The 11,356-nt window shown below is 66.4% G+C and overlaps 1 protein-coding gene across 2 annotated transcripts in view; it reads left to right on the forward strand.

Annotated features, from left to right (window-relative positions):
* The window catches only part of MORN1 (MORN repeat containing 1), a 49,067-nt gene that overhangs the window by 33,546 nt on the left and 4,165 nt on the right, over positions 1-11,356 (forward strand). For both annotated transcript variants that reach the window (XM_077763761.1, XM_077763762.1), the window contains exons 11-12: positions 3,122-3,276; positions 3,383-3,459. In XM_077763761.1, coding sequence (XP_077619887.1) covers positions 3,122-3,276; positions 3,383-3,459 — 232 coding nt within the window. The remainder of the gene's footprint in view (positions 1-3,121; positions 3,277-3,382; positions 3,460-11,356) is intronic.

The raw sequence follows: 11,356 nt of genomic DNA on the forward strand, positions 1-11,356 counted from the left end.
ATTAGGGAGTCTAATGAGTTGGCTGTAAAAAGATAATTAATCGACATTTCCTCCCCAGAGAGGTCAAGCGCGCTCTCCCTGGGGTGCAGCCTCCGTTACAAGTCGCCCCCCTCCCTGCCCCCCCCCGGACGCAGCGTTGACCTTTATCTTGCTGATAATTAAAATCGACAGAAAGGCTTTGGAAATAACTCCTGAGAGCTGGGGTCGGTATCTATGGGCAGGGGCCCTGCCTCGAGGGTCGGCCTGGCTGGCCAGGGACCGCCCCCCACCCCCCAGAGTGGCCGGGACCAGGTCCACGGGCCCCTGCAGGCCAGGACGGGGCCCTCACCGCAGAACACGGTCCCCACATTGTCCCCAGGCTGAGGAGAACCATGCGTCCCCCGAGATGGGCGCGTGGGGGGGCCGCTCTCTCGGAGGGTGGGGGCCCCGACCAGGAGCGTGGCCAGGAGGGCTCTGCTCTGGCTGTGCCTCCTGCCTGATGGTGCCTCTGTAGCTCGGTCTGTTACCAGGGGCCGTCTTACATCCGGCGGCGCCTACCACCAGACTTCCGGTCTTTTCTATCAGGACCAGCTTTGCCAACAGGGTGGAGAAGGTGAGGAAGGGGCCGCAGGAGGGGGTGAGTGTTGGGGGCGTGCACGGCCACCCCATGACAGCAAGGTGGACGGTGGCAGGGCCAGGGCCGCCGGACACGCCTGCAACAGTGCGCTGGGGGCGGGGCGTGAGCAGAGGCCAAGGGCCAGGCGTCCAGAGGCTTGGTGCGGCGGCCGGTGGTGAGCTAGGACGCCGTGTGCGGAGTAGCCGGCATGGCCGGCCCTGGAGGTCCCGCGGCCAGACGGCAGGAGGCCTGGCCCGTCGGGACATCACACGTGCAGGGCAGACAGCAGCTGAGGGACCGCTGGGACGTGTGGCCTGGGAAGCCACGGCCCAGCTGAGACACGGAGGCGAAGGGGGCCACGAGGCCGTGTGCAAAATGAGGGGCTGACGAGTGCGGGGCCTGAGCATGGCCAGGTTGTGGGCACGGTGCTGTGAGGGGCCCAGGACCCCTGTGAGGGCGGTGCCAGTGGGAAGGGCTGGGGCTGAATGCAGGGGCGAGGGGGAGGGCGGGAAGGGACCGGGCGGGAGCGGCGGCTGCAGGCTGAGCCCCAGTTCTGGGAAGGTGGCATCACATCTGAGAAGCAAGGGTGGCTGGCGGGGGGCAGTCAGGTGCGCAATTCCCACGTGGTGGCCACACTTTGTGGGGAAGAGGCCTCGGCGCCCCAGAAGCCTCCTGGGCCCAAGCGGCTGAATCTCGGAGACCCCTCCTCGCACAGCGGACAGGCCGCCCCCTTGGTTAAGCCCACTGGTGTTGGGTTTCTCTTGCTTTCCACAAAAAGGGGTCTCAGAGCCGCCTTCTCTCTCGTCCTGGGAATGGCAGGAGGGGGACCCGCCCACACCCGCGTGACGGAGAGTGTCAGGCCTGTGTCCGAACCGAACTTGGCTGCTCACATGACGACCTCCCGACCTGACCCGCCGCGTTGGGAGGTGCCGGTGTCAGGTGCGCACCGCGGCGCTCTCGGGGCCCCGGCTCCTCACCAAGGGGCTGTGATGACCGAACGCCGGCCCCGACCGGCCCTGGGGCTCCTGTGAAGACCCTCGGGCAGCTGCTTGGTGACAGGTCGGCTCCTCGGGCCCCTGAGCCGAGGGAGGTGATGTGCTCTGGGCTCCGTCCACACGTCCCCCGGCCACCCCCGCCCAGGGCAGCCAGCACATTGAGGTCCGGGTCTGGCGTTGCTGCGGTCACAGGCACACGTGGGGGACCCACTCTTGCACGGCCACCTTGGCGGGGGCATTAGGACACAGCGCTGGGGCCTTTACTGGCCGGAGGCATCGGTAACAGACAACCAGCCCCCCTCGGGCCCACTGGAAACCGCCGGTGCGCTCAGAAACAAATCACTCCATCAGCAGCGGAGTTCACAGTCATTGCCCAGGACATGATAGTGTGGGGACAGCAAAAGCTGATGGGGAGAAGGACATTAGTTAAAGAATGTCCTTGCAGAAGGAAAGACTTTACTTTTTATAATGCGCCATAATGATGAAATTAAGGCCCCTCTGAGAGAGATGATTCCCTGCCTGTAATTTGGAAATACTTCTGGGGCCTGCTGGCATCTCTCCCTGCAGAAGCTGGGCTCCAGGGAAGGGGACTTAATGCCTACCGCCCCTGGGCCCCGTCCAGAGCACAGATGAGAGACGCCCTCCTCCACGGAGTCCTCCCCCCCGTTAGCGGGAGCACCCAGCCCACCTTGCCCGCCTCCAGCTGTCCCCACAGCCCCAGCCCCTCCCTGTGGTGTGACCAGCTCCCGCTGGTGGCTTCTCCCTGTGCGAGAGCTGGGCAGGGAGCTCAGGACGGAGGTCGGTCAGGAGAGCCGGGAGCCCAGTCCCCACGCGGTAGAGGGTCCCGATGCTGGGGTGGGGGGGACAGAGTGTCTGGGACAGAGCTGCACCAGCCTCACAACCCCCTCTCAGCGGCCGGCTGTCCATGCAAGGGACGGAAGGAGGGGGCAGCCAGGGCTGCACGCCATCGCCCGGTGCGGCGGAGCCTGGGGAAGGGACCGCCGGGAGACGGGTCGGCGGGAGGGGAGGAGCGGAGAGAGCCAGGATGGACAGGGTCCACAGTGGGGGTACCTGCTGCAGGGCCCAGCCCAGCCCGGAGGATGTGGGGGGCTCCTGGGGGGCTCTCACCCCTTGTATTCCACACTCGTCCCTGATGTGGTCTGACGTCACCGGAGCATGCAGCCATGACGTAGAAACGTCCTTCTCTGGTCACACGGTGCAGACCTGGGGCTTTCCTGACCCGGGCGCCCTGAGCCTTGGGCGGTGACTGTGCGGTAGGAGACCCTCCTCGCCCCAGAGAACCGGCCTGCCAGGCCCTCACGGTGGACCCCAGGTGAGGGGGCGGCTAGTGGCCGAGGGCCACAAAATACGCCGGCACAGGGCCGGGGCTGTGTACCCCTCGCCGGGCGGGGCACGCGGCCAGCGCCCCAGCGGCCGAGCTACAGAAGCCCCGAGTCAGAGGCCGCGTGACGGGTTCTGTCCCTTCTTGGCTTTGTGTAGTTTGAAGGGTCTTCTGTCCTTCACTTTCCAGGAGAAGCCTCGTTCCCCTCAGCGGGGGGACGCAAGCCCCCCGATCCTGACGACTGCAGGCGAGTGGAACAAGGCTGTGCCCGGTTCTCGGATGTCTGCCTCGGGCCCCCCCCACCCGGCTACCACCCAGTCCTCTTCCTGGACGCCTCCCACGAGGTACGGGCCGGGAGACCCCCGCCCCGGGGCTCAGCCCCCACGCCGCCCACCACTGAGGCCCGTGTGCTGGTTCCTCCTCTGAGCCCTCCCCCACTGCTCCTTCCAGAAGGCAGGCAGCAGCCCTGTAGGGGACCTGGGCCCCTGCAGGACGCCCGCCGCGCAGGCCCCGCCGAGAGGCAGCAGGTAGGAGACGCTGACCGACTCGGGGCGCTTGGGGGTCTCAGTTTCCCGCAGGCATGTGACCCTGGGACCCCACAGGCAAGGCCTCGGTCTGCCCAGGGGCTTCCCGCGCTTCTGTGGCCTGGACGGTGGGAGAGACTGGGCTCCCTGCCTCGGGGGAGAGCCCGGGCGGCCCACCGAAGGGACAACACTCCTCGAGAGCCGGGAGGGGCCCACAGGGTGGGCGGGGCAGCCACAGGCCAGCCACGTGCGAGCCGCAGGCCCATGGCCCTTACTGGCCTGTCCTTAGCAGAGCAGACACGCGGGGCAGGGCTGCGAGCACCACAGCAGGGCCCAGGAGACACCACTCTGTCCCTGTGTCAGCCACGCGCTCTCTCCAACCCACGGCCCTGCCGGGAGGAAGGCTGAGTTCCAGAAAAATCTCTCCCGGCATCTGCTTGTGGGAGCAGCCCGTCCCCTGCCAGGCCGCGTGGGCCGAGCCTCAGGTGGGACTGAGCTCACCTCCCCTCCCCCCAGAGCCCCCGGCTCGCCCAGCCTGCCCATTCCCGGCTTGCAGCTCCGTGGGGCTTGGGCAGGTGCAGAGCAGAGCTGGGGCCAGAACCTCGGACCCTGAGAGAAGAGCCCCCACTCTTAGAAGAGAGGAGCCCTCCCTCTGCGGGCGGGGGGAGATCCATGGTCCTGGGGGGAGGGGCGCCAGGCCTTCCAAGACGCCCACCTGCTGGCAAGGGCCGGCCTCTGACCCGCGTGTGGCCTTGTCGTCAGCCCCGGGGCACCAAGGCCAGCGTGCCCCGGGCGCCGCTCGCTGCCTGCCAGGGGCACCCGTCCAAACAGCCTTACAAAAGAGCAGAGGCCTGTGGGCGCGGACCCAGCGGCAAACCCCGAAGAGAATGAGAGGTTCGGTGGGAGGCCCGGGGCGCCCGTCCTGAGCCACCGCCGCCTGCCTGCCGCTCTCCCGCAGTCCCAGGGCTCAGCGGTGACTCGGGGGGGGGCGGGGGGCGAGGCTGGCACAGCAGCGTCGCAGGCTGACAGGCCTTTGATCCCACCCGTGAGGCGGGGCCGGGAGGGGCCGTTTCCAGGGGAAGGTGCCGCCCTCTGTGTTGTTCTGAGTCACGGTTTGTGAATCACATACGAAGCCCGCTTTACACAGTAAGTGGAGAAGGACAGACTTTAAAAAAACAGCCAAGATCCCGCTGAATGCAGAGACGCCACATCCAGCCGGTGTCTCGGTCGCGGGAAGGCACGTGTGAGCCAAAAGCTGCCACACGCGGAGAGCAGCTCCCATCGATGCGCACGGGCCGGCGGCGCGCAGGGCGGGTGCTGCTCCGGTTTGCAGCAGGGGCAGCAGGGCGGCCGAGGGGCCGGTGAGCCGTCTGCTTGCAGCAGAGAGAGGGCCCTCGGTGTCGGCTCCCCCAGGGAAAGGAGGCAGGGCCCGCTCATTCTCTTGACGGTTTGGGGGGCTTGGAATTCAGCGTCCACGTCCGGCGGTCCTTGTGGTCCCAGGAGGGCTCTGCGCGTGAGCCGCTGCCGTGGCTGGGGCTCGGGGTCTCCCCAGGAGAGGAGCCCTGGCCGGGGGGCCTTGAGCGGGAGCTCCAGGGCTCGGGCCGCCCCCACCCCAGGGCCCCGCCNCAGGGCCCCTGCTCTGTGCCCCCGAGGCCCCCACCCCGTCTGCAGGTCTTGTGGCCCCCAGGCCCCCACCCACAGAAGAGCGAGGGGAGCCTGCCAAGGCCCCCAGCATCCGCCCGGGCACCCCCACCAGCTCTGCTGCGGGGACACGGACCATCCCCGTGTCCCCTCACTGGCTCCTCACTCTGCTTCAGGCACGAACCCCCCCCACCAGCATCCAAACCTGACTCCTGACCCCAAAAGCCCACCTTTCAGAACTCTATGCAAACCATCCTTTCTAGCAACTGAGGCTGATTGGCAGATCAGGAGCCCGGGACCTCCCCCTGGGTCCGCTGTGCGTTAAGGAGCCCTCTCAGGGTCTCAGATCTGTGGCTCCGGCCTGGCCCACCCCCAGGGTCGGGGCACTGCCGGGATGATTGCCTCCCATGAATGCGACCAATGGCCCGAGATGCTCCTGACGCTCCGTGGAGCCCCAGACCCACAGTGCCGGTGGGGGGGGGGGTGCAGGGGAAGGGAGACTCTGGCAGCTTCCTGCCCCAAAGTCCTTTCCCCTCCCTAGCCGCTTAGCACGCAGCCACCTCATCCCTGCTGACAGACGCCTCAACTTCCCGGGGAGGCCACCACCCAGACCCCGCTTTCTGCAATGGGGAGCGAGCCTGCTGGGACTGGCCCGGCCCCCGAGACGGGGTGCAGGGCCCCGCCAGCTTTCCCCCCGGACCCCCTACCCCAGGCTGCCTCAGGCAAACGCAGGGACCACGGGCCAGCCAGGCGTCCAGCCCAGAATTCTGCGTTTCTGGTTGTAGGTTTATAGTCTGCCTCCCAGTCTAGAATGAGCCCCCCCCGGAGGCAGGGCCATGGGGGCCAAAGGCCAGGAGGGGGCAGCCCCCCCCACCAGACCAGAGGCTCTACCTGCCTCCTCTCACCCCCCAGCAACCCCAGGGCCGCCTGCCTCTTGCACGGTTCGCTGCCCCTCACTTAGATGAGCTATCGATGAGCTATCGGCAAAGCTGGTGGCAGACTGCTCCTGCTGTCCCCGTCCCCGGCCAGTCAGCAAACACAGTCCCCACACAAGGGTCCCAAGGTGTTACGATTTCTGTGGGGGTGGAATGGGGATGTGTGCCGATGGCTTCTGCCCCCAGGAGGCTCGGCACACTGCCCCCTCCTCACACCCAGGGGCCAGGGGTGCAGAATGGCCTGTGCGTGTCGGCACTGGGTCCAAGAACTCCCGCAGGCCACAGACGGTGGGGCCACGGGGCTGACGTGATCATCCGAAGCGTCCCAGGCAGCCGCCAGCCCGCCTGGGGTGACCTGACTCAGCTTCGGGGTCTGCGGCAGGGTCGCAGCTCCAGGGCTGTGGCCCGTACCCGTGTGCGGCCCCACGGACAGGGGCCGTCTCTGCGTCTTCACCGAGGCTCCTGCCCTGAGTCACCTGTGCGCCCTGGCCCGCCCACCTCCACCTGGTGACCCCCAGCAGCCGCAGTAAACCAGCCCAGGGCAGAGCTGCCCCGGAGAGCAGCCCCGGAGACTCACACAATAGAAATGACTGGAAAAGGGTGCCTCCATCTTCACAGATTAAGAAGGACACGCCACCCTATAATTTCAGAGCCCGGCAGAGATTTTAATTTACACAGGAAGGGAGAGCCTTCCAGAGGAGCCGTCCGCCTCCTGTTACAGCTTCCAGGCGTAGTTCTGCAGTATCTTCAGTGGCTGAGAATCACCTTTGTGCATTTTGGTGAAGGGAAGGGAGGTGAAGGGTCACACCCCATGGCCACTGGGCCCCCAGTGGCTTCTACCCTCCAGCACACGCTCTGACCGTTTATTCTTGGGGTGTGTGCCGCCCAGGGAAGGGGGCACGCGGGCGCAGCCCCATGCCTCGGGGCCCAGCCCCCAACCCACTGGGAGCCCTTCACCACACAGACCCCATCCCAGCCACGCCCAGCAGAGTCCCGGCTGGGAGGGCCCTGCACGTGGATGACCGGGCCCCCGAGCCATGTCCCGGCGCCCCGGAAGGGCTGTGGAGCCATCTGACTCCATTTCCCGGGAGACGGCATGAATCACGACCCTGACTTCTCCCCTGACTCAGAGTCTGGGGCCTGCGTTCCCACCTCCCCAGGGTCAGGTGGGCCCCCTTCTGCGGGGCAGAGCGGGGCAGTGGCTGGCCGGGCCCTGTGAGAAGCCCAGAGGCTGCTCCTCTGTGCCCGTGGCCCCTGGCGAGGCTCTGTCTCCAGGGCGGGGGCTGAGCTCCGAGGGTCCCGGCTAGGCCTGCCCCATCAGATCCGGCTGACCCTGCAGGCCCCGCCCAGAGCACCTGGGGGTCTCAGCGGGGCCAGCCAGTGCTGACCCCACAGGACAGAGCCCAGGCCCCAGGGCGGATGAGGGGGGATGGCAGGTGGACCTGTGTCCCCGGGACAGGGTCAGCGAGGAGCCCAGGATGGAGGCTCCTGCGTCAGGTGCGCGGCGGTCACCTGCGCGACCCTGCCTGGAGGGGCTGCCAGCACCAAATATCTATTCAAGTAAAACACTAATCGGCTCCGTCTGTATTGGCCTGGTGACTGACGAAGTGAGTAATCGCGGAAGTCTTAATTAAACCCATTTTTCTCCACGTGAGCAGGGGCGGGGCTGCGCGGGCCAGCACATCGGGCTCCGGGCTGGCCGTGTGCTGAGCCGGGAGTGAGCAGTCACGGGCGAGGTCGGCCCGAGGCCCCCACCCACCTCCGGGCGGACTGGCCGCTGCCGCCTTGTCCTATTACAGGGTTTGGGGGGAGGGTGCCCGCTTCAGTGGGGTTCTCCTGGGCGGCTGGGCAGACTCACGGCCACATTTACAAAATCGACTCCATCTTTTGCAGCTGACACAGCTCCACATCATTCAGGAACTGACAGGGCTCTGTGTCATGTTGTGAAATTCCGTAATATGCCAGGAATGTCCCTGCGGGGACGCCTCGGGACGCGTGCGCCGGACCCCAGGCTTCCCAGAGAAGAGCAGGAGACCCGCGGGGCTCTGGGCAGGGGCGTAGGGTCAGTGGGGTCCCGGGCTGGTGGCCTGTCCTGGGTCTGAGCGCCGGCCCCAGCAGGGGGGCGAGGGGACCGATCCGGCGGGCCTTGGGATGGAGCCTCGCCCCGGCTGTGTGTGGGCACAGAGGAGCAGCCTCCGGCCTCCTCGCAGGGCCCGGCCAGCGCTGCCTCGCTCTGCGCTGTGCACGGGGTACATGCGTCCCTTCCCTGCACCACGGCTGCCTCCGGGGCCACTTCTGGGTACCCCCCACCCCCTCCCTCTCTGCTCTGTGACCTACACAGGGCTCAGCTCCGGAGACTGGAGTGTGTGCTTTGGAACCCAAAGGGCCAGGGTGAAGCCCTCAGCCCCTCTGCCCCACGCCCCCCCTCCGGCACACCTGTGCCCTGCCCTGCACACACAGCGCCCCCCCACCCCCCTGCCCCGGCCTTTGGCATGTGCTGGCCCCTCGGCTAGGAAGGTCTTCCTCCGCCTGCAGCCTGCGTCACCAGGCAATGTGTCTGCTGTAGGGCAGCCCTGCTCCTGGGGGTGTCCTAGCAAAGTGGGGGGCTGAGGGGACGGGTGGCTTGATCTCACATGAGCCCCAGGGCAGCACGGGGTGTGAGGGCTCCCAAGACAAGAGGGAGCCATGCAGCGGGCTCTGGTCCCCTGGGGACCTCGTCGCCCCTTCCTTGGCCACCGGCCCCTCCCAGAGTGGGCTCAGCCTCCGCCTCCCTCCCCCTCCCCGGGCTGGAGGCTCCTCCGGGAGTGTTCACGGAAAATCAGACATGGAGATTGATGGGTTTCTCTGCTTCCTCAGAAACTTTAAAGATGGAGAAATGAGCCCCATCATCCAAGCAGGAGTAATAAACGGAAGCAGGTGTGAGGGCCAGGCGGGAACAGCTGGGCTGGTGGGGTGCGCACCCCCCTCCCAGGCAGCGGGGCTGGGCAGGCGGGGCCTTAACCCTTCCACGCCCGCTGCAGGCCCGCCCCCGCTCCCACACACAGCCCACTCTGTGGGCTTTCCGAGCCCAGAGCTGACTGCCCACTGGGGACGGGGGCCCCTAAACGGTTCTCAGGCCCCCAGGTCATCTGTGCCTCGGCCGTGGCCTCCGGCCGCTCTCCGGCTCGTGTGCGAAGGGGCCACTGAGGCAGTGAGACCCCAGTGCCCCCAGGTGCCCTGTGGGGCAGAACACGCTCTGCAGAGGGAGAGGAGCCGGGGCTGCGTGCCCATTGCACCCCGTGTCTGTGCCCGTGGCCATTGCTCGGTACCCGCGGCCCCGAAGCCCCTGCTTCTCTGGGGTCCCCCGAAAGCGACGATGGTTCCCAACTCAGCCCCAAGTCCGGGCCAGCCGCGCTGCAGCAGTTAGCTGCTGTTCTAATTTTGGAACTTTCTTATGGGCTCCCTGTGGGGGCCACGGACAGCCGCAGTCTCCTGTCCCACGTGAGCAGGTCAGGAGAGCCTGGGCCACTTCTCTGCAGGTCACACAGCCTCAGGATGGCCGTTCCCCCAATCCATTTCTTGACTGGCACTGGCCTCTGCGGCTCCCCGGGTGTCTGCAGCACATCCCATTAGTACCGGGGGACGGCCGTGATGCCCACACAGCTGCGGGCAGAGGCCAGGACCCTGGGCCTTGGCCCAGGCGGCTCCTCGCAGGGAGCTCTCCCCACCTGGGATATGGGAAGGGGTCCCTGTGCCTTCTCACCATGGTCTTACCACTGGGCCAGGGTCTGGCTGGGCGGCCTCAGGCTTCCTCTCCAATTATGGCCACTCCCACGGCTCTGTGCCCCCGGGGTGCCCAGGCCGCCATGGGCATCACCTCAGCAGTGGTCCTGCTGAGGGTCAGACATGCCTGTGGCAGTTCCGGTGGGACAGTCCCCAGGTGCATCCCTGGGGGCCGCGTGGTGTTTCAGTCCTGAGACACACCTGTCCCGGGAGAGGCGGAGTCAGGAGAGCCTGCCGGGGTGGCTTGGCTCACGAGGAAGGACACTCTCAGGGCCTACGGAAAGGGAGGGGCGCGGGGCCTGGGGAGTGGCGGGGCCGGCGGGGCCGAGGGGAGGGCGGCTGGACCGCTGGGCCACTCAGGCCGCCCGTGCCTGGTGGGAGCCTGCAGGGCTAGAGGTGGGCCTGGGAGGAGGCCGCCCGGTCCTCTCCTGGTGCCTGCCTGGACCTGGGGCCGGTGGCTAAGGCCCACCAGGCCTCGTAGGGACCAGGAGACACACCGTGGGGACCTCACCACAGAGTGACTCATATGGTCCGGGTCCCACCTCACGGCGATGCAAGCAGTCAGGACAAGATGGCCTTTGGGGGCCCTGGAAGGGCAACCCCGAATTGCAGCCCCAGAGGCCTCACGCCCTGCCCTCCACTAGGAGCCCTGGCCGTTAGGGCCACGGAGACGTGACTCGGGGCCGTCTGGGCACCACGTCTCAGTCTGGTCTGTAAGTGCAAGAACAGGCTTCTGCTTCCAGCCAGGATGGACCGCAAGGGGCTGGATCTGCCCTCCCACAGGCAAACACGTAACAAGCCAGGTAAGATCCAGGAAACCACGGCTGGCCTTCAAGACCCTGGACCTCAGGTGGGAAGGAGGAGGGGCCCCTGAGAGGCCCCAGCTCACTTCCCAGAGCATTTCCAGCTTTAGTGCAGAGAGGAGACCCAGCAGGTTCAGGGGTCCCCACGAGGGGAGAGACGGAGCTGGGAGTCCCAGGAAGCTGAGGCAGCTAGAGTTTGCAGGAGGGAGCACGGGAGAGGAGGGAGCCCCAGAGATCTGCAGAGCGTGAGGAACGTGCTCTCGAATGTGCCAGGAAAACCACCGAGAGGGTCACAGCAAGTCCTGCCCAGAGCTCACACAGGGCCGTGAAGAGTGCTCGCTCCAGGGGCCAGTGTGGAAGAGCTCCGGCTCACAGGACATCCGAAGAGCCCTAAGTGGTGGGGAGTAATTAACCCTATCTTGAGCCCCACTTCACAAACCTTCAAAGCAAGACCCAAAAGGATCAAACCGTCTCTAAGTAACTGAACAACATCAAGACTGTAAAAATACAGAAGCATCCAGGAGCCAAGAAAGTAAAACCCACAATGTCTAACATCTGACCAAAAATTACCAGGCACACAAAGAAAGTACAACCTATAACAAGGAAAAGTAAACCAATCAAAGCCCACCCAGATGTGACACAAATGGAAGAGCCCGGGGACGGCGGCATGCGACGCGGTCACCGGATTCTGTGTGTCCTGCAGGGGAGACTGGCCACGCTCAGCAGACGCGAGGCGGGAGGGAGCGGAATCACCCTCTA

Source organism: Crocuta crocuta, unplaced genomic scaffold (assembly GCF_008692635.1).
Source record: "Crocuta crocuta isolate KB4526 unplaced genomic scaffold, BGI_CrCroc_1.0 scaffold13, whole genome shotgun sequence".
NCBI lineage: Eukaryota > Metazoa > Chordata > Mammalia > Carnivora > Hyaenidae > Crocuta > Crocuta crocuta.